General features: G+C 46.0%; 2 protein-coding genes and 1 long non-coding RNA gene across 5 annotated transcripts in view; 1 reads left to right on the forward strand and 2 right to left on the reverse strand.

Annotated features, from left to right (window-relative positions):
* Positions 1-10,088, forward strand: part of CCDC36 (coiled-coil domain containing 36) — a 54,674-nt gene extending 44,586 nt beyond the window's left edge. For all 3 annotated transcript variants that reach the window (XM_032289817.1, XM_032289818.1, XM_032289819.1), the window contains 2 exons: positions 7,654-7,757; positions 8,101-10,088. In XM_032289817.1, coding sequence (XP_032145708.1) covers positions 7,654-7,757; positions 8,101-9,267 — 1,271 coding nt within the window. In that variant the 3' untranslated portion in view covers positions 9,268-10,088. The remainder of the gene's footprint in view (positions 1-7,653; positions 7,758-8,100) is intronic.
* On the reverse strand, positions 4,289-14,060 carry LOC116559277. Its single transcript, XR_004272403.1, has 3 exons — positions 13,801-14,060; positions 5,776-5,778; positions 4,289-4,316 (listed from the first exon to the last, which is right to left on the reverse strand). It is a non-coding gene; the product is annotated as an uncharacterized LOC116559277 (long non-coding RNA).
* A 5,698-nt stretch (positions 14,061-19,758) lies between these two features.
* Positions 19,759-22,782, reverse strand: part of CUNH3orf62 (chromosome unknown C3orf62 homolog) — a 7,894-nt gene continuing 4,870 nt past the window's right edge. The window contains exon 4 of the mRNA XM_032289825.1: positions 19,759-20,241. Within this exon, the coding sequence (XP_032145716.1) occupies positions 19,976-20,241 (266 nt within the window). The 3' untranslated portion in view covers positions 19,759-19,975. The remainder of the gene's footprint in view (positions 20,242-22,782) is intronic.

Genomic DNA, 22,782 nt, shown 5'->3' on the forward strand with positions numbered 1-22,782 from the left:
ACTTTTCTTGCCTTTCTCATTCTCTGCTTTTGTGAGGGTCGGTAATGTCCACTGTTGCTAAGAAACATTACTATTCAGGAGCTTCTCCAGGGAAGTATAATTACATTTGCTCTCTACTATAAATATCTACATGGATGTCTGAAGAATATTTGACTAATTGAATTGAGGAGCTGGAATCCAATACCTAAGTAAACAGCCTCTTTCTAATTGATTGACACATGGAATTTAACTTGCATCTGTGGTGAGAAATATGGGAAAATTTCCTTTCTAAATAATTCTTTGGCTGGGCGTGGTAGCTCACACCTCTAATCCCAACACTTTGGGAGGCCAAAGCGGGTGGATCACCTGAGGTCAGGAGTTCGAGACCAGCCTGACCAACATGGTGAAACCCCATCTCTACTAAAAATACAAAATTAGCTAGGTATGGTGGCTCATGCCTGTAATCCCAGCTACTTAGGAGACTGAGGCAGGAGAATCACTTGAACTCAGAAGGTGGAGGTTGTGGTGAGCCAAGATCTCACCATTGCACCCAGCCTGGGCAACAAGAGCGAAACTCCGTCTCAAAAAAATAAAAAAATTATTTTAGAAAATGAGCTGGGAGCAGGTAGCTCATGCCTGTAACCCCAACATGTTGGGAGGGTGAAGTGAGGATTGCTTGAGCCTAGGTGTTCTAGAACAGCCTGGGCAATATAGTGAGACCTTGTCTTTACAGAAAAATAATTAAAAATTAGCTGGATGTGGTGGTGTATGCCTGTGGTCCCAGCTTCCTTGGAGGCTGAGGTGGGAGGATTTCTTGAGCCTGGGAGGTTAAGTCTACAGTGAGCCGTGATTGTGCCACTGTACTACCAACTAGGTGACAAAGTGAGACCCTGTCTCAAAAAAAAAAAAAAAAAGTTGAATGTTTGATTGTTTCTTATTTTGCTACAAAGTTGTTGTTTCACTGATTAAAAAGAACAAAAACAAACAAACACAAAACAGCACCAGCAAATGGAGTATAAAACAAAATTATAACAGTATTGTTTTTCTTTCTTTTTTTTTTTTCTGAGATGGAGTCTTGCTCTGTCACCCAGGCTGGAATGCAGTGGTGCAATCTCGGGTCACTGCATCCTCTGCCTCCCAGGTTCAAGCAATTCTCGTGCGTCAGCCTCCTGAGTAGCTGGGATTACAGGCACCCGCCACCACACCCAGCTAATTTTTGTATTTTAGTAGAGAAGGGATTTCACCACGTTGGCCAGGATGGTCTTAAACTCCTGACCTCATGATCTGCCTGCCTCGGCCTCCCAAAGTGCTGGGATTACAGGCGTGAGCCACCACACCCAGCTTTCCCCCCCACCCTTTTTTTTTTTTTTGAGAAAGAGTCTTGCTACTGCCCAGGCTGGAGTGCAGTGGCATGATCTCAGCTCACTGTAACCTCTGCCTCCTGGGTTCAAGGGATTTCCAGCTAATTTTTTGTATTTTTAGTAGAGATGGGGTTTCACCCTATTGACCAGGCTGGTCTCCAACTTCTGACTTCATGTGATCCCCCTACCTCGGCCTCCCAAAGTGTAATCCTAAAGGATTACAGGCCTGAGCTACTTCACCCAGCCAAGATAGTATTCTTTTTCACTTGACACTGTACAACTGACAAAAACTTGTCTTCACTCCCAGTTATTGGCAACAGAAAGATCATTAAATATACATATATTTTTTTGAGGCAGAATCTGGCTCTATTGCCCAGGCTGGAGTGCAGTGCTGCCATCTCAGCTCATTGCAGCTTCTACCTCCTGGGTTCAAGTGATTCTCCTGACTCAGCCTCCCCAAGTACTTGGGGTTACAGGCGCCCATCACCACACTTAGCTAATTTTTGTATTTTTAGTAAAGACAGGGTTTCACCATGTTGTCCAGGCTGGTTTCAAACTCCTGATCTCAAGGGATCCACCCACCTCAGCCTCCCAAAGTGTTGGGATTACAGGCGTGAGCCACTGCCCTCAGCCAAATTATAAAATTTTTATAACTAGTTTTTACCGTGGAAAATGTCATGAACTTTGAATATTATAGCCAGAGCCTACAGCCTAGTCTAAAAATCATAGAGTATTGTGAAAAAGATGCATATTGTGTTTATCTGTAATAATTAGAAAGTTGGGGGCCGGGCGCAGTGGCTCACGCCTGTAATCCCAGCACTTTGGGAGGCCAAGGCGGGTGGATCACGAGGTCAAGAGATCGAGACCACCCTGGTCAACATGGTGAAACCCCGTCTCTACTAAAAATACAAAAAATTAGCTGGGCATGGTGGTGCGTGCCTGTAATCCCAGCTACTCAGGAGGCTGAGGCAGGAGAATTGCTTGAACCCAGGAGGCAGAGGTTGCAGTGAGCCGAGATCATGCCATTGCACTCCAGCCTGGGTAACAAGAGTGAAACTCCATCTCAAAAAAAAAAAAAAAAAAGAAAGTTGGCTGGGCGCAGTGGCTCACACCTGTAATCCCAGCACTTTGGGAGGCTGAGGTGGGCAGATTGCCTGAGGTCAGGAGTTCAAGACCAGCCTGGCCAACATAATGAAACCCCATCTCTACTAAAAATACAAAAATTAGCCAGGCATGGTAGAAGGCACCTGTAATCACAGATACTCAGGAAGCTGAGTCCAGAGAATTGCCTGAACACAACTGAACAGGATGTGGAGGTTGCAGTGGGCCGAGATTATGCCATTGCACTCCAGCCTGGGCGACAACAGGGAGATTCTGTCTAAAAAAAAAAAAAAAAAAAATTAGAAAGTTAAGGGGTATTTTCTTTCAATAGCAGTATTGCCAACAGTTTCTTTTCCCATTGTTATTGCTAAAAGTTGCAATTTTAAGTACTCTATCACTAATTTAAAATAACTATGGCTGGGCGCAGTGGCTCATGCCTATAATCCCAGTACTCTGGGAGTCTGAGGCAGGTGGATCACTAGGTCAGGAGTTTGAGACCAGCCATGACCAACATGGTGAAACCCCATCTCTACTAAAAATACAAAAATTACCCAGGCGTGGTGGCATGCACCTGTAATCTCAACTATTCAGGAAGCTGAAACAGGAGAACTGCTGGAACCCAGGAAGGGAGGTTGCAGTAAGCTGAGATTGCACCACGGCACTCCAGCCTGGGTGACAGAGTGAGACTTCATCTCAAAAAATAAATAAATTAATTAAATATGCTAGATTAAATTGTTTCATACTAGTTTATTTAGAGGTTTCATTTTCACTTCTCAATATATTTTATTTAGTGTTTGTTTGTTTTGAGACAGAGTCTGGTTCTGTTGGCCAGGCTGGAGTGCAGTGGTGCAATCTTGGCTCATTGCAACCTCCCTTCTTGGGTTCCAGCAGTTCTGTTTCAGCCTGCTGAGTAGCTGGGACTACAGGCACACGCCACCATGCCTGGCTAATTTTTGTATTTTTAGAAGAGACAGGGTTTCACCCATATTGGTCAGGGTGGTCTCAAACTCCTGACCTAAGGTGACCCACCTGCCTCAGCATCCCAAAGTGCTGGGATTACAGGTGTGAGGCACCTCACCCAGCCCTTACTTAGTTTTTATATGCTTCTTCACTCATTTATTTGAGTGTTTCTGAAGGGTTGCTTAGTGTCACATTGATCAGCCAACCATCTTCATAAGATTTGTTGACGAGTCCAATATTTTCTGCAAGAGCTTCATTAATTTTGGTTACTTCTCCTATTAGAGAATAGAGTTCTTTAGCAGCTTTCAAACTTTTCAAAGCACCAAATTCATCTTTTTGTTTTTTTTTCTTTTAGACAGTCTCACTCCGTTGCCCAGACTGGAGTGCAATGTTGTGATCTTGGCTTACTGCAACCTCTGTCTCCTGGGTTCAAGATATTCTCCTGCCTCAGCCTCCTGAGTAGCTGGGAATACAGGCGTGCACCACCATGCCCAGCTAATTTTTATATTTTTAGTAGAGAAGGAGTTGCACCATATTAGTAAGTCTGGTCTTGAACACCTGACATCATGATCTGCCCACCTTGGCCTCCCAAAGTGCTGGGATTATAGGCATGAATCATTAACCACCGCACCCAGCCTTTTTTTCTTTTTCTTTTTTCTGAGATGGAGTTTCACTCTTGTTGCCCAGGCTGGAGTGCAATGGCAAGATCTCAGCTCACTGCAGCCTCCACCTCCAAAGATGAAGTGATTCAAGTGATTCTCCTGCCTCAGCCTCCTGAGTAGCTGGGATTAGAGGCATGCACCACCATGCCCAACTAATTTGTATTTTTAGTAGAAAGGGGGGTTCTCCATGTTGGTCAGGCTGGTCTCGAACTCCTGACCTCAGGTGATCCACTCGCTTTGGCCTCCCAAAGTGCTGGGATTACAGGTATGAGCCACCATGCCTGGCCACCAAATTCGTGTTGTTTGTTCAGTTTTGTCCCAACTTTAGGCAGAGTACAGCAAACATTTTCCAAAGCTTACTGTGCAAAATTGTGGATTCCTACTGTTTTAATACCATTTTCTGTTGTTATCCGTTAGTGTTTGTGAATTTACACACTGAGAGTAAGGCATATGCAGTTTCCAGAAGGCGGTCAGCATTGCCAGTGGGGTGGGGCAGCCCTGGGCCCACTTTTTAAAAATTGTGGTAAAAAACACAATTTTCCCTTTCTTTATTTTTTTTTTTTTCCTTTTTTTTTTTTTTTTTTTTTTTGAGATAGGGTCTTCCTCTGTCGTCAAAGCTGGTGTGTAGTGGCACAAATACAGCTGACTGTAGCCTTGACCTCCTGGGATCAAGCAATTCTCCCACCTCAGCCTCCCGAGTGGCTAGGACCACAAGCACGTACCAACCAACCCAGCTAATTTTTTTATTTTTTATTTTTTAGAGACTGGATCTCACTATGTTGCCCAGGCTGGTCTAGAAATCCTGGGCTCAAGCAATTCTCCCACCTTGGCGGCTTCCCAAAGTGCTGGGATTACAGGTGTGAACCACTGTACCAAACCTGTTTATTATTTTTCCCCCTTCTAGACTGTAAAATTCATGTAGGTAGACAGTTTTGTTCAAAATTGTTTCCCATGTAGCACAGTGTCTGGCAATAACTTTCAGAGAAAACTGTAAATCTCGGCTGGGCATGGTGGTTTATGCCTGTAATCCCAGCACTTTGGGAGGCTGAGGCAGGTGAATCACCTGAGGTCAGGAGTTTGAGATCAGCCTGGCTAACATGGCAAAACCCCATCTCTACTAAAAATACAAAAAATTAACTGGGCATGGTGGTGCATGCCTGTAATCCCAGCTACTTCGGAGGCTAAGGCTGGAGAATCACTTGAACCCAGGAGGCAAAGGTTGCAATAAGCTGAGATTGCGCCACTGCACTCTAGCTAGGCAATAGAATGAGACTGTGTCTCAAAAAAGGAAAAAATAATTAAGTCCACTAATCTTTCCATGGCCCACATACCTCTCTGTGCAGCTCTGACCTGCCTCCCCACAGCTGGGGCCTACTTTTGGGCCCCTTGCTCACCATGTTTCAGCCATGCTGATCACATAATTCCTCTTTTTGGAACATGCTCTTTCTTCTGTTGGTAATATTCTTTCCTCCACAGTTGTATGAAAATTCAGCTAAATATTAGTTTCTTAGGGAAGTCGTAACCCTGAAAGTGACTGTCTACATGTTACATGGTTTCAAGCACAGTATACTCATTAACTACCTGTTTTCTCTGATAAGATTGCAATTTCAAGAGGGCTTTATCTGTCTTTTCTTTCCTTTTTTTTTTTTTTTGAGATGGAGTCTTGCTTTGTCAGCAGGCTGACATGCAGTGGCACAATCTCGGCTCACCACAACCTCCACCTCCCAGGTTCAAGTAATTCTTCTGCCTCAGCCTCCTGAGTAGCTGGGACTACAGGTGCGCACCACCACACCCAGCTAATTTTTGTATTTTTAGTAGAGACAGGGGTTTCACCATGTTGGCCAGGTGGTCTTGATCTCTTGACCTCATGATCTGCCCTCCTCGGCCTCCCAAAGTGCTGGGATTGCAGGCGTTAGCCACTGGGCCCAGCCATTTTTTGAGATGAAGTCTCGCTCTGTCACCCAGGCTGGAGTGCAATGGCATTAGCTCAACTTGCTGCAACCTCCACCTCCCAGGTTCAAGCAATTCTTGTGCCTTAGCCTCTCAAATAGCTGGGACTACAGGCAGTCACCACCATGCCTGGTTCATTTTTGTATTTTTAGTAGAGATGGGTTTTTACCACGTTGGCCAGGCTGGTCTCGAACCCCTGACCTCAGGTGATCTGCCCACCTCAGCCTCCCAAAGGCATGAGCCACCATGCCAGCTAGCTTTGTCTTGATAACTGTTATATCTATAGGGCCTGGCATATAGTATATGCTTATTAAACATTCATTGAATAAATATCAAAGCATCTTCATAGGACCTATAGCCTAGCAAGAGTATGGCAATAAATTGCAACATAATGTGTCATTAAATTGGTGTGTGTGTGTGTTATAGAATCTTAGTGTGCAAAAGAGGGAAATCAATATCAGTCCTGATGTAGTTAGCACTCAGGTCCCCAAGTCTATTTGAGTCCAAGAGTAAGTATGAGATAAATAAGTGGAGGGCAACAAATGATGGTAGGGAACATACACAGTGCTACCAGCAGAGAGAAGCAACACCCAAGCTGGGTGGGAAATGGTGTTTTCTGAGGAGGTGACTGCTGAAAGTAGAGGGAAAACTAGGAATTAGCTGGACCAAGGTCGTGATTAGGGGGAGGGGTAGGATGACAGGGACAGAAGCAGGGTACTTGAAGCTAAGACTTTGCACAAAGGCCAATGGTGAGAGAGAAAAGAGAGTCCGGAGACATGGAGGGGAGGATAAATGGGTAAAGGGAAGAGCCCAGATCTTGTTAGCCAATTTAAAGATTCAGATTTTGTTCAGTGACCACTGGGGTGCCATTGAAAATTTCAGTGGGCCAGTGCAGTGCCTCATGCCTGTAATCACATGCAGCACTTTGTGAGGCGGAGGCAGGCGGATCACCTGAGGTCAGAAGTTCAAGACCAGCCTGGCCAACATGGTGAAACCCCATCTCTACTAAAGATACAAAAATTGGCAAGTGCAGTGGCTCACACCTGTAATCCCAGCACTTTGGGAGGCTGAGGCGGGCAGATCACCTGAGGTCAGGAGTTCGAGAACAGCCTGGCCAACATGGTGAAACCCCATCTCCACTAAAAATAAAAAAAATGAGCTGGGTGTGGTGGCGTGCACCTATAGTCCCAGCTACTCAGGAGGCTGAGGTAGGAGAATCGTTTGAACTTGGGAGGCGGAGGTAGTAGTGAGCTGAGATTGCGCCACTGCACGCCAGTCTGGGTGACAGAGCGAGACTCTGTCTCAAAAAAAAAAAGTTTCAATGAAGGTTTCAGAGAGGGCGTGATGACACCTCCATTCTACAAAGTTCACTCTGATGACAGGGCCAAGAAGGAAGGCCACGGTGGTTTGTGCTATTGTCTGGGCAACTGATTCTCAGGGCTCCCAGCAGGTGCTGAGGTTAGGTCTGCCCAGCCAGGATCTTGTCAAGGAGGGAGGGAAGGAGAGTCTGGAAGAACCACTCTGGTCTGCATCCAGCTCCTCCCTTTTCACTGCTGTGGTACTATGGTTCTGTGGTTTGGGCAGATGGGACATACCATACATAGTCTTCAGGAGGTGAATTGTCATTGTTGTGTATTTAGTACAAGAGACTGTGCAGGCCCAGAATGAACTGGTGTTTGAGGCAGTGCAGGACAAAGGCAACATGAAGCAGGCCATCCTTGAGATGAAGAAAAGATTTGAAGCAGTAAGTATAAACCCCAGCCTTTTTCCTTAAGCGTGTTTTGGGTGTTGTAACTAGACTCAGAGAGAAATCTTTAAAGTTGCAAACTTTCAGCCAAGACAAGAGACCAGCACAGGCCACTTGGTAACGGGTCAACATATAGGCTAGCTTCCTTCCCCAAGGTTTCTTGGCATGATGTGGGCCCCAGGGGTTCAACTCCAGAGTGTAGTTGTGCTTACCCTGGGAGGTTCCCTGAAAGGAGCAAGCTTTGGTTCTGCTGGCACATCCATTGGTCTATTTTCATGTTTTATTGTGCTTTCTGACTTGCATTGTCCATTACTCTCTTTATCATTGCCTCTCACCCCAGAGACAAGCAGAGTTCATAGAAATGAAGTCCAACCTCAAGCACCTTGAAGTTTTAGTTGCTCAGCAGAGTAAGGAACTCCAGCAGCTGTGTGAGCAACTAGGCCAGCTGAATGTGCCCAGTGTCCTAGCAGAGCTGAAGAGATTGATCTCAGTGCCTCTAGTACCTGGGCATGTGAAAGACAGTGCTTCTCAAACATCGCCACCTTTGGCCCAGAGCCTCAATCTCACCAGGCAGGAAAAAGACACCTCTGAGGAACCAGTTTTATGGCAGGCCCAGGCCCTCCCTGCTGCATGGAATCCTAGTATGGGCTCCCTACAGCCTGGAGAATTTGGTGTCTGGGGTGAAGGAGCAAAGAATGATGCTCTCCAAGAAGAGGCTGCACTGCCAGCATTTGGATCCCATGAAAGAAATAGGCACGTAAAGGACAAGGCAGTGCAGACTAACTGCAAGAACTGGGCTATTACTAAAACAGGTGCCAAGAACCATGGTTTCAGCACCCCAGGCCATAAGGTTCCTAGTGACAGGGACCTGGTTTCCCAAGGAGCCTCACAGCTCACATCCCTGGAGATAAACAGCGTTTCAACCAGCACTAAGAATGCCTGCCAAAAATATCAAGCCCAAAGTATGTTTTTGTGTGACCTATGCCCATGTGAACAGCTAGTGACTAAACAGAAAGATGGGACTGTAGAAATGAGGGGGAAAGGCAAGGAGCGGCAGCCCAGGAAGGCCCACAGGGCCCACAGAGGCAAGCTCCTAGCCAGGAAGCAAAAACAAATCCCAAACCGGACCTGTACATTCAATTTCAAATATCAGAGTCCTCAGCCTGCAGTTTCTGACCCACAAAGTCCCCTCCTCAGGCAGCAGGAACCCCTTGCTCAGCCTCTGCATCTGCAGTATCCCAGGAGCCCTAGAAAACCAGTCTGCCCTGTTCTGGGAGGAACAGTCATGTCCAATAAGACAACAAGGGCAGTTCAGGGAAGACGCTTACAGCTCAGCAGGTGCTCTTCCCATGACAACAGGCTGCTTTCCAGCAGTCCCCAAGGGGACCACCAGATGAGCTGGTTCAGTGACCTCAATCTTGGATGTTCAGAGACCCCTCTATGCAAGGAGACAGGGAATAATTTGCTCTATGACCTGGGTTTTGATAGCAGTGATGATGGCTTCTGACCGGCCCACAGTTGGTTTATTGGTCTCAGCTAGAAAGACAAATTGCAGAACATTTGGTCTGGCCAACAGTAGAAAGTTCCTGAAGCCTGCCAAGGACCCTCAGGGTCAGAGGCCCTGCTGAGGAGGGGTCACTGGGTGGCAGGGGCACGGGAAGGTCCAGCACTCTGGGTACCAGACAAGGACATAGGGTTAAGTGCATCCTTATTTATTGGAATGAAATGTAAAAATGGTGGTGATGAGAGCTGAGGCAGCAGCCTGGTGGTGGGGCATCTGGAGGAGGGTGCTTGTACGTAGCGAAAGGCAGGCAGGCTTCCTTATGGAATACTGTGTAGCAGAAGGGCTCTCAAAAAACTGTAGCTGTAGCAGCATGACTCCAAACAACATTTTTGGGTCTTTAAAATATTCCCTACACATAACCAATACATTTTCAGGCCTTGGGATTTTTTTTTTTTTTTTTTTTTTTTTACCCACTTATGCTGCCAGAATGTTTGCATTTTTTGATCAGTAGACATATTACAGGACACCCTAAATCTTCCTGTGAACAGAGAAAGAGTGATAAGGCTGCCAGTGAAAGAGCTGACATGCACTAACAAATGTCCAGAGCATCACTGCTCACAAGCCATTTTTCTTCCTGGCTGCTTTTTCCCTTGTTCTGTTTTTCAAGCACTCTTAAAACTATTAATAGTGCAGACCTTGTATTATTCCTGAAGAGCAGTGGGCTTATATGGAACTTTGGCTTTCCATTTATATCTTGCTGAAGTTTGTTGTTGTTGTTAGTTTTTTTTTTTTTGAGACGGAGTCTCACTGTTGTCAGCCCACCCAGGCTGGAGTGCAATGGCGTGACCTTGGCTTACTGCAACTTCAGTCTCCTGGGTTCCAGCAATACTCCTGCCTCAGTCTTCTGAGTAGTTGAGATTATAGGCGCCTGCCACCATACCCGGCTAATTTTTGTATTTTTAGTAGAGACGGGGTTTCATCATGTTGGCCAGGCTGGTCTTGAACTCCTGCCCTCAGGTCATCCGCCCACCTGGGCCTCCCAAAGTGCTGGAATTACAGGTGTGAGACACCATGCCCAGCCTATTTAAAAGTTATTTTTTCAATTTTGGTAACACATGTATTTTTTTGTAATCAGAAATTAAGATAAAACATTTAAAAACATATATATGTATATATGTATGTGTATGTGTATGTGTGTGTGTGTGTGTGTGTGTGTGTGTGTGTGTATATATATATATATATTTTTTTTTTTTTTTTTCCCCAAGATGCAGTCTTGCTTTGTCACCCAGGCTGGAGTGCAGTGGTGCTATCTCAGCTCACTGCAACGTCTGCCTCCCCAATTCAAGCAATTCTCCTGCCTCAGCCTCCCAAGTAGCTGGGATTACAGGTGCCTGCCAACACACCCAGCTAATTTTTGTTATTTTTAGTAGAGGCAGAGTTTCACCATGTTGGCCAGGCTGGTCTCGACCTCCTGACCTCGTGATCCAGCCGCCTCTGCCTCCCAAAGTGCTGGGATTATAGGCGTGAGCCATTGCTCCAGACTTATTTTTTTCTTTCAAGTTTATCAAACTTATGTCTCAGTTTAATATTTTAAGTTTACCTAAGAAATCAAATAGAAGCTACGGACAGTGGTTCACACTTGTAACCCCAGCACTTGTGGAGGCTGACTCAGGAGGACTGCTTGAGGCCAGGAGCTCAGACCAACCTCGGCAACATGGTGAGACACCATCTCTACCAAAAAAAAAAAAAAAAAATCAGCTAGACGTGGCAGTGTGTACCTGTGGTCTCAGCTACTTGGGAGGCTGAGATGGGAGGGTCACTTTAGCCCAGGAATTTGAGGTTACAGTGAGCTATGACTGTGCCACTGCACTCCAGCCTGAGTAACAGACCAAGACCCTGTCTCTTAAAAACAAAAATCAGATACATATCATCTTTTTAGTTCCTAAAGCTCTCACAAGATGAGTTTGAATAAACACCACCCATTCAAACTGGTTTTTCCTTTTCCTATATTATATGAAGGTGAAGATCCTCATGGGATGGATAGTTTCCAGAATTTGCCCATTTCCAAGCCAGTACCGTAGCTGACTTTGGGGCCACTGAGTGGACCACTGTAGAAAGCTATGATTCTTGTTTTTTAATTTTTACATTATTTTCAGGGATGTGTGTCCCATCAAAGTCTCATTATGGAGGAGCAGAATTTTCCTGGGACACCTATGGCAGGGCTGCCAGACACCTAAACTACTCTCACTCTCATTTCCAGACCAAGGGCCTCCTGTGGCCTGTAGGGAGCCGTGGGCAAGCACAGCAAACCTCTCTGAGGCCAAGGAAGTTCAGGTATGAGCTGTACACGAGGCTGCCCTGGCCCCTCTTCTCCCTTCGGTCCTCACTGGGTGTCTTCTCACCCTGCCCTCTGCCACCTCCACTGCTTTCCCTGCTGGATTTCATTGCTTGTGCAAGCAAGATATGGAAGGAGTCCAGCCACACAATGGGTTATTTCTAGCCTTTCACAGATTGACTAAATGCCGGAGGGGCTGTATCTAGAAATCTTTTATTACTCTAAGTTGAACAGTTTAATGATTAGTCATTTGAATTCAGACTTGAGACTCCATTAATATTTATGACTTTGGTCTTCTTATTGAGAACTGTGTCCAACTTTGAAATGCCAGAGCAAGACCCTTTGTTCTTTGATCCTGCTGTGAGTTAAATTCTGTATTTCTTCAGAAGTATTTAATTTTGTGTATTGAAGTCAAGGCTCAGAGTGACTCAGTGTTCCATGAGTTAAGTATCTTTGTAGAATGAACAGTAAACTTATCTCCTAATAAGACTGGGTTAATTAAAATTACACTGCCTGTCTCTGATAATCATCAGAAAAGGATGTTGTTTCTTAATTTATTCTTAAGGCTTAAGAAAAAAAATTAACTACTGTGTTCCTGCCAGATTTGGTGAGGGTGACACAGCCCAAGCATGTCCCTGGGGCAATCAACGTTTTTGGCTCTTCAGATGCTCCTGGAGCTGTATGTGGCTACCCAGAGGTAGATGTGGTGGGATGTCTATGGACCTGGGGCCCAAAAAGCTACCCAGGGCGTTCTCCCTCTGATACAACTTCAGCTACAGCCCAAGGATGGAAATTAAGCTGACTACAGTACCAAATTGTCTCCACATTCACATGTATCAATGTATTTATTATTATTATTTTTTGAGATGGTGTTTCACTCTTGTGGCCCAGGCTGGAGTGTGATGGTGCAATCTCAGCTCACTGCAACCTCCACCTCCTGGGTTCAAGTGATTCTCCTGCTGCAGTCTCTGAGTAGCTGGAATTACAGGCACCCACCACCACATTGGTTAATTTTTGTATTTTTAGTAGAGATAGGGTTTCACCATGTTGGCCAGGATGGTCTCAATCTCTTGACCTTGTGATCTACCCACCTTGGCCTCCCAAAGTGCTGGGATTACAGGCATGAGCCACTGTGCCTGGCCTTTTTTTTTCTTTGACACAGAGTCTGACTGTCGCCCAGGCTAGGGTGCAATGGCATGATCTCAGCTCACTGCAACCTCTGCCTCCTGGGTTCAAGTGATTCTCCTGCTTCAGCCTCCTGAGTAGCTGGAATTACAGGTGGGCACCACCATGCCTAGCTAATTTTTGTATTTTTAGTAGAGATGGGGTTTCACCATGTTGACCAGGCTGGTGTCGAATTCCTGACCTCAGGTGATCTGCCCACCTCGGCCTCCCAAAGTGCTGGGATTACAGGTATAAGCCATTGTGCCTGGTCACACCCAGCTAATTTTTATATTTTTTGTAGGGATGGGATTTCACCATGTTGCCCAGGCTGGTCTTCAACCCCTGGGCTCAAGCCATCCGCCCACCTCAGCCTCTCAAAATGCTGGGATTACAGGAATGAGCGAGTTTATGCTAGGCCTGAGGCCAAAATTCTTCATCAAATCAGGCAATTTCCGGACAGCCTAGAACACAGAGTCCTTCCCCACTACTGCTGGGATCCATTTTCAAATAGTTTTCCTAAGTAAACCTTTGTTCACTCTAAATATTTAGTTGGAACCTAAAATATTAATGTTCTCCCACACTTTCCCAGGAGAATGCAAATAGCTTTAGCCACAGTTTGTCTCAAGATGACAGAGCCTTTTCTTTTTTTAAAGTTTTTTATTTAAAAAAATTAAATATAGGCTAAGCATAGTGGCTCATGCCTATAATCCCAACACTTTGGGAGGCTGAGGCAGATACGATTGTTTAAGTTCAGGAGTTCCAGACCTCATCTTTACAAAATACAGAAATTAGCCAGGTGTGGTGGCAGGTGCCTATAGTCCCAGCTACCTGGGAGGCTGAGGCAGAAAAACCATTTCAACCCGGGAGGCGGAGACTGCAGTGAGGTGACATCATGCCACTGCACGCACTTCAGCCTGGGCAACAGAGTAAGACCCTGACACACACAGACAATTTAAAAATAGAGATGGTGTCTCCCTGTTTCCCAGACTGATCTCAAACTGCTGCACTCAAGCAGCCTCCCAAAGTGCAGGGATCACAGGTTTGAGCCACTGCGCCTGGCCCAAAGCCTTTTCAATAATCATCTATAATCAGATGTATTGGCTTCCCAAGGCCTCCCATGGTTTGCATGACTCATTGGTCTTTGCTACAACATTAAAACATCTTGTGGCTCAATCAGAAGTACCACTCTACGGCTGGGTGCAGTCGCTCATGCCGTAATACCAGCACGTTGGGAGGCTGAGCGAGGCTCCTTCTCAAAAAAAAAAAAGTACTACTCTGGGCCAGGCACAGTGGCTCATGTCTGTAATCCCGGCACTTTGTGAGGCCAAGGTGGGCAGATCACTTGAGGTCAGGAGTTCGAAACCAGCCTGGCCAACATGGTGAAACCCCATCTCTACTAAAAATACAAAAATTAGCTGGATATTGTAGTGGGCACCTGTAATCCCAGCTACTTGGGAGGCTGAGGCAGAAGAATCACTTAACCCAGGAGACGAAAGTTACAGTGAGCCGAGATCTCACCACTGCACCTCAGCCTGGGCGAGAGAGACTCCGTCTCAAAAAAAAAAGGAAAAAGTAGCACTCTGAAACCAGGTGAGCCCCTGGTCTAGCCATTTCAGGAGAGAGATTGGCCTGAGCTAGGTCTCTTTTACAAATCTTCTTCATCCACTTTTGAACATTGACAACTCACAATTTCACCAGGTGGCAGAATGGTGTTACTCTATCACCACATTCCTGAGTGAAAATGTGAGGGACACAGGACCCCAGGTTGTCTGTCTCCTTCCTCCTGGTCTCCTGATGCTGTTGGAATCATCCCTGGGATTGAAAGTTGGTGGTGGGGTGGGCCCAGGAGAATGCCAAGGAATCAGGGTAGGTGTGCCAGGAGTTGGCTCCTCTATCCTAAGAGGGAGGGAGTAGCAGAGGGATGGGTAAAGGGAACCCTGAGCCCTGGAAATGAGAAGGTAGGTTCCCATGCCCAATTGTGGTGGCTTGAGCCTTAGAGACAGAGCTGTGCTAATGTAAGTGCTCCCAGAGCTCAAGTGGCAAGAGTTCAGAATCTAGAAACAGATCCATGTAGCTACACAGGCAGTGATGCCTGTGAGTGTGGGGAACACAGGAATCCGAATGAACTGAGGGCAGGGTCATTATTTCCAGCCTGCAGCCAGACGTCTTGAATTGCCCCTTTGGAAGAATTGCTGCTTTTCTCCCGGGCCTCAGCTGTGACTCTGTGCTCCCTGCTGGAACTTCACTCCATCATTCACTTATCTCTCTCCTTGTTCCTGCCATTTCTTCTCAGCCTTCCCCTCCAGCTCGAAAATCTCTCCTTCTAGAAGCATCTAAAGACCAGCTCCTCCCTTAAGTATTGTTACAAAGTTTCTCATCGGTTGGCTTACAACCCTGGTTTCAAGTGGCTTTGGCATGAACACTGGTGGGATGCAGCCATGGATCCTGGAAACCTCTTGTCATAGGGTTGGATGAGTCCAGCTTCTCATATGCCTTGTGCTATGGCTTGAGTTTGCAGTTTGTGACTAGCAAGTTCCAATGCTATTTATTTTTGAAGCTGTCTTGTTTCTATTTTGATTCTGGTAATCCAAATTGCGGTTTGGTGTTTCCACGGAAACAATTCAGTGATTGTTTGGCTTGCCAAGATGAACTGTCGGAAGAGAACTGAATGATGTAAAGCATTTTAAGTTTCTGAGTCATGACCAAGGTCAACTATCGAGTCTCCCTGAGAAGGCTTTGGTCCTAACTCCTTGCAAACCTAAGGAAGTTTTATTAAAATTCTGGGCTTCTGTTCCCCCTTCAACTAAATCCCTGGAGAAGAGCTCCCTAAACCCTGTTCTGAGCAAATAAGCATGCATCTGCTCACTGCCTAGACACAGATGATGAAGGTGGGAAGTTCTTGGGCACCTCAGGGAGCCTGAGATGCAGAGACAGGAGTAGTCTATGTCACAGGGAAATAAGGAGGCCTATATGCCCACTCCCTACTAATCTGGCATTGGCATGGAGAGGCTCAGGGCTCACCTGCTTGACTGTACAGCTACATTTCTATAGTGAGGAAAAGTTCCACATTCAAGGATTCCAGGGTGAATTGCCTGTTTGGCAAATCTGAATTTTTACATAAAGGCTTTGCTTAAGCAAAGGCATGCCTGTCTCTCAAGCCAGGGAGAGCCTGTACTCTCCCTTCTTCTCCACCCCCACCCTGTGCTGGGCCCTTATTCCCAAGTCTTTACTCCAGGTAGGAAAAAAAAAATCCATTTCAAAGTCTTCTAGAGTTAGGGATAGATCCCCATTTATTTACTTATTTTTTTGAGACAGAGTCTTGCTCTGTCTCCCAGGCTGGAGTGCAGCGGCACAATCTCAGCTCACTGCAACCTCTGCCTCCTGGGTTCAAGCGATTCTCCTGCCTCAGCCTTCCGAGTAGCTAGGACTATAGGCATGCACCACGATGCTGGCTAATGTTTGTAATTTTAGTAGAGATGGGATTTCACCATGTTGGCCAGGCTGGTCTCAAACTTGTGACCTCAAGTGATCCACCCACCTTGGCTTCCCAAAGTGCTGGGATTATATGTGTGAGCCACCAAGCCTGGCTAGAACCCCATTTAATACAGCCACTTCTGCAAAGCGCCACCTGGTAGGGGCCAGGCCCTGACCAGTAAACCAGTGAACTAACTGAGCTCCTAAGAAACAGCTCTTTCAGACCTAGAGAATCCAGCTCCTGTAGATCCAGCTCCCCCAAAAAATGACGGCCCCCGAGTCACGGTCCTGCCAAGCCCTCCTGTTGTGGCACTAGGCTCCACTCCAGAAACTGAAGGTCGAGTCTGGACAGGTACCTGGTGAAGGATGTCTGTGGCTAGTTGACTGGAGATGGGTGTTTTTAAACTGCTTTTGTTAGCCAGGCGTGGTGGCGCATGCCTGTAATCCCAGCTACTTGGGAGGCTGAGGCAGGAGAATGGCTTGAACCCGGAAGGTGCAGGTTGTGATGAGCTGAGATCGCGCCATTACACTCCATCCTGGGCAACAAGAGCAAAACTCCATCTCAAAAAAAAAAAAAGGGGGTGCCATCCACAGCTCTATGAATAAGTAAGTAATTAAAATGCTATTTCTGAAATGTAAAATAAAGGACAAAATAGTAAAAAAAAAAAAACACAAAAAAAAACCCAGCTTTTGTCTTTACAGAAGCGACACGTTCACTACAGATAAATTAGAAAATACATTTGACAGAAAGACTACCCTCTTATCCACTACTCCCAACAGTTTTTTTGCACATGTGAGCTCATACACATTATCACAAACTTGGGATCAATTCCACTTGATCCAAAGTGCAATTACGTGCATTTTTAGTTTGGGGATAACTTTAGATTTACAGAAAAGATACCTCATATATACCCTTCACTCAGGCTCTCCAATGTTAACATCTTACAGAACTCTGACACATTTATCAAAACTAAGAAACTGACATCAATTCGTTAAACACTAGACTTTATTCAAATTTTATCAGTTTTTCCAATAATGTTCTCTTTCTGTTCCAGGATGCACTCCAGGATTCTGTGTTGCATTTAGCCATTGTGTCTCCTTAGTCTTTAGCGGCCTGTTGATAATTTTTGGAGTCTTTCCTTAATTAATTAATTAATTATTTATTTTTGAGATGGAGTCTCGCTCTGTCGCCAAGGCTGGAGGGCAGTGGCACGATCCTGGCTCATTGCAACCTCCGCCTCCTGGGCTCAAGTGATTCTCCTGCCTCAGCCTCCTAAGTAGCTGGGACTACAGGCTTGTGCCACCACACCTGGCTAATTTTTGTATTTTTAGTAGAGACAGGGTTTCACCATATTGGTCAGGCTGGTCCTGAACTCCTGACGTCATGATCCACCTGCCTTGACCTCCCAAAGTGCTGGGATCACAGGTGTGAGCCACCATGCTCAGCCCGAGCCTTTCCTTATTTTTTATAACTTCAAGTCTTTTTTTTTCCTTTTTTCTTTTCTTTTTTTTTTTTTGAGGCGGAGTCTTGCTTGTTGCCCAGGCTGGAGTGCAGTGGTGGGATGCTGGCTCACCGCAACCTCCATCTCCTGGGTTCAAGCAATTCTCCTGCCTTAGCCTCCTGCGTAGCTGTGACTACAGGTACATGCCATGACACCTGGCTAATTTTTGTATTTTTAGTAGAGATGGGGTTTTGCCATGTTGGCCAGGCTGGTCTCAAACTCCTGACCTCAAGTGATCCACCTGCCTTGACCTCCCGAAGTGTTGGGATTACAGGCATGAGCCACTGCACCCGGCCACCTTGACAGTCTTGAGTTCTGGCAGGTATCCTGTAGAATGTCCCTCAGGTCTGGATTTGTCTGACATTTGTCTCACGATCATATACTGGGAATTTGGGTTTTTGGTAGGAATACCGGAAGTAATGCACCCCTCTCATGACATCACTTGGTTAGGTATTTGCCAGGCTTCCCCACTATAAGTTTGTGACTTCTCCTACTTTAGTCGTGGGAAGAATCACTAAGTCTAGTTCATCTTCAAAGGGTGGTAATGAGGTGGGAAATATGAGAGGAAGGACAGGAATTAAGCTCCACCTCATCTATAGGAGAGTATGCATCCACATCCATATGTATTCTTTGGAAGGCATTGTTTTGAGATTTGTTTTTCTGAATATCAAGTTAGCCTGACATTTCTCCATCCAGAGAGCCTATTCTTCACCTGAGCAGGGGCAGTGAAGCATGCTGTGAGCACTTCTCATTTGCTTCCATTCTTCTTGCTCAGGGAGAAGAAATTGGCCTCTGACTCCAAAGGCTGTGAATGCTTATTGAGCGTGCTACCTCCTGCAGGGACTGAGTGGTAGGTGGCCTGGAAGGAGCCTTTAGTTAGCCTTGAACTTGACTACTGTCCCAGACAGAGCAGTGGCAGTGGCCATAACTGGTTGGGAACCAGGCCATGCCCACTGGGGAGTCACATCCAGTCAAGTGGCCAGGGTCTAACCATGCCATAGTTCTTGAGGCACCAGCAGTGCTAGGCCAAGCTCTGCTAAGGAGTGGGTGTGTAGCCTCCACCTGCGAGCCCAAAGAAATCACTAGACCTGTGGTAAGGGGTGTTGCTGGCTGGGAAGCCTGCCCTGTGCCAGAGTCACTGGCCTAAAAGATAACCTGTCAGGCAGTCACTCAGCTGTTAGCCCTTTCTCCCCAACTTTTGGTTTGTTCAGATATTAGCACTTATAAACAGCCCTGGCTACTCCAAAGGTAGTGAGTTATCTCAATTGACTATTCACACTTATGGATCTAACTCCTTGTTCTACTCTTTCCCCACTTCTTATAGTAAACTTCACTAGTCTTTAAAACCTAAACAAAAAAACAACCTTTTGCCAGCTCTCCCTCACCCCTATATTCCTTCCTCTCTTACTAGCTCAGGAGGTGGGCACTTCCCTGAGATTCGGTTTCCTTTTTTTTTTTTTGAGACGGGGTCTCACTGTCACCCATGCTGAAGTACAGTGGTGCGATCTCAGCTCACTGCAACCTGGCCTCAAGTGATCCCCCCAGCCTCAGCCCCGCAAGTAGCTGGGACTACAGGCATGAACCACCATGCCCAGTTAAATTATTATTATTTTGGAGACGGAGTCTTGCTCTGTCACCCAGGCTGGAGTGCAGTGGTGCAATCTTGGCTCACTGCAACCTCCGCCTCCTGGGTTCAAGCAATTCTCCTGCCTCAGCCTCCTGAGTAGCTGGGACTATAGGTGCAGGCCACCACTCCTGGCTAATTTTTGTATTTTTAGTGGAGATGGGTTTTCGCTATGTTGGCCAGGCTGGTCTGGAACTCCTGACCTCAAGTGATCCACCTGCCTTGGCCTCCCAAAGTGCTGGGATTATAGGTGTGAGCCACTGTACCTGGCCACTCCTGTATTTTTTAGGGGCCCACGGAAAAGAACACCAAGAGACACAGCAGAGGCCCACAACCCACACCTACCTTGGATACTGGGTATACTGAACATCAATCAAAAAAACACATTCAAGATGTCAAGTAAAAAAATAATAATAATAGGAAACACTTCAAAGAAATAGCATTCAAAAACTGGTCTCACAGCTTAAAAAGGGACACAACTGGGAGTTAAAAACCGTCTGGTAATTCAGGTTCTGCCAACTTTTTGAGAAATGTGGCCCTTGATGGCCATTGTGGCTGCCTCTGCTCAGGCTCAAGAGCTGCCTCCTGCTGTAAGGCTTAGATCAACTGTCCTTACTCAATTTGATATTTAAAAGAGGTCATCACATTGTAGTCCTCTTCCAAGTCCAGAACAGTCTCAATGATATTATGATCATCAAAAGCCTGTTTGAGGCTGCCAGGGTCAGTATCTGAGGCCTTCTGAGGACTCTTGTCCACAAGCAGGGCCCAGGCTTCCTCCTTGAAGGATGAATCTTGACAATGAGCACACACGTGGTTCAATTCGTTTTCAAATTCAATCTTTCCAGCCAATTCTTCAATAGTTCGGATGCTTGTATGGTCTTAAAAATAAGAACATTCAGCTTTACAATTCCAGTGGAAGGTTTCTGAAGACATTTTAGGCACAAGTTAAACCATTAATGGGTTGTCATTCTTCAGGGATTGTGGAAAAGCAGACATTTCTGCCCCAGGGCAGGTAAGCAGCTGGACTGCCAAATTAAGGTAGGTTTGGTATCCTCCTTTCAGGTCCAAGCATTTATTGAGTTCCAACTATATGCCAGTCCCCAAGAAAGGTATAAGTGGGAGGATACCGAAATGTACCTGGTTGGCCACGTGCGGTGGCTCACGCCTATAATCCTAGCACTTTGGGAGGCAGGCGGATCACGAGTCGGGAGATCGAGACCATCCTGGCGAACATGGTGAAACCCTGTCTCTACTAATGCAAAAAACTAGCCGGGCATGGTGGTGTGGGCCTGTAGTCCCAGCTACTCAGGAGGCTGAGGCAGGGTAATCACTTGAACCTTGGAGGCTGAGGTTGCAGTGAGCTGAGATCACGCCACTGTACTCCAGCCTGGAGACAGAGCAAGATTCCGAATAAAAAAAAAAAAAAAAAAAGAAAAAAAGAAAAAGAAATGTACATGGTTGTCCTGGTTCTCAGGGATGACAAGACACAATGTGAAAAAAAATAAAACAAGGTCTTTAGGGTAACCAAAATGTTCCTGGCCAGGAGGGGTGGTGTGTACCTGCAGTCCCAGCAACTTGGGAGGCTGAGGTAGAAGAATCACTTGCAGCCAGGAATTTTGAGACCAGCCTAGGCAATAGAGTAAGACCCTTGTCTCAGAGAAAAAAAAAAAAAAAAAAAAAAATGCCCTCTGATGTTGGTGAAGGCCAAGGAAGATGGTGGGTAGAGGCAGTAATGATTTCAGTTCACCTCCTGGGGCTACTGGAGCAGGCCACTGAAGTCATAGGCTGGCAGCGGTTTTACTTTGTGGCCCAGGTGAGTATCTATCTTCACCAGGCCTCCTTTTCCTCCCTCATAACCTGGAGACCTTTTAGAAACAACAGCTTCAGGCAGCACCCACGGCTATACAGCCCTTTACTAGGAGCTGTTTGTCCACTATGTAGTATGAGTTGTTTAAAAACAGGGCACTCTGGCATGGTAAGCCTGTAAAAACAGGGCACATTGGCTGGTAAGCCCCAGCACTTTGAGAGGCTGAGGCAGGAGGATCACTTGAGACCAGGAGTTCAAGACCAGCCTGGGTAACAAAGCAAGACCTTGTCTCTATTTATAAAAAATACTACTACTACTAATAAAAAGACAAAATAAATAAAAAATAGAGCACATGTAGTTCACATATAGAATATACAGATTTCTATGTAGAAAAAGTGTGACAGGATATATGCTATACTATATTAACAGTGGTTATCTCTGGGTGGTAGAATTATAGGAAAGCTTTTGGCTTCTAATTGTTCTCCAATTTATTTTTTATTTTTCATTCTGTCGCCCAGGCTGGAGTGCAGTGGTGTGATCTTGGCTCACTGCAACCTCTGCCTCCTGGGTTCAAGCAATTCTCATGCCTCAGCCATCCTAGTGGCTGGGATTATAGGCATGCACCACCATGCCTGGCTAATTTTTTGTGTTTTTCGTAGAGAAAGAGTTTGACCATGTTGCCCAGGCCGGTCTTGAGCTCCTGACAAGTCATCTGCCCACCTCAACCTCCTAAAGTGCTAGGATTAAAGATGTGAGCCACTGCGCCCAGCCCTTTTCTCCCGATCTTCAATTGCCTACCCCCGCTGGACTACTCTCCTCGTTTTTGCTTCTGTCCAGTCTCCTAAAAAATCTAAGCTCAATCACCATGTCCTAGTGGTCACCATCCCTTGCCTTCAGGGACTCAGTGTATCTAGACATTTATGAAATGACCTGATTGATGTATCACCTCACTAGATGATCAGTTGTATGGAGGAAGGGAAAGGATTTGTTTTGTTTGTTTGTTTTTTTCATTTTGTTTTGGGATACATGGGGAAAAGATTTGTTAACATTCAGTTCTCAATGCAGAGTATGCTGTGAGCAACACAAATCAATGAAATAAAAATATAAGGCTCATGCCTGTAATCCCAGCACTGAGAGGCCACAGTGAGCGCATCACTTGAGCCCAGGAGTTCCAAGACCAGCCTGGACAACATAGCAAAACCCTGTCACTACAAAAAATACAAAAATTAGCCAGGCATGGTGGTGTGCACCTGTAGTACTACTATAGTACCATGGTGACTTGGGAGGCTGAGCTGAGAGGATCATCTGAGCCCAGGGAGGTTGAGGCTGCAGTGAACTGTGATCGCGCCACTGCACTCCAGCCTGGGTGACATAATGAGACTCTTGTCTCTCCCTGAAAAAAAGTGGTGGTGGTGGGTTTTTTTTTTTTTTTTTGAGATGGGGTCATGCATTGTTGCCCAGGCTGCAGTACAGTGTGGTTATAGCTTGAGCTCCTGGGCTCAAGTGATCCTTCTACCTCAGCCTCCCTAGTAGTTGGGATTATAGGCACACAACCACTGTGCCCAGCTAATTAAAAATTGTTTTAGAGACAGATCTCGCTATGGTACCAAAG

Source organism: Sapajus apella, unplaced genomic scaffold (genome assembly GCF_009761245.1).
Source record: "Sapajus apella isolate SASKATOON/1434 unplaced genomic scaffold, GSC_monkey_1.0 scaffold23, whole genome shotgun sequence".
Lineage (NCBI taxonomy): Eukaryota > Metazoa > Chordata > Mammalia > Primates > Cebidae > Sapajus > Sapajus apella.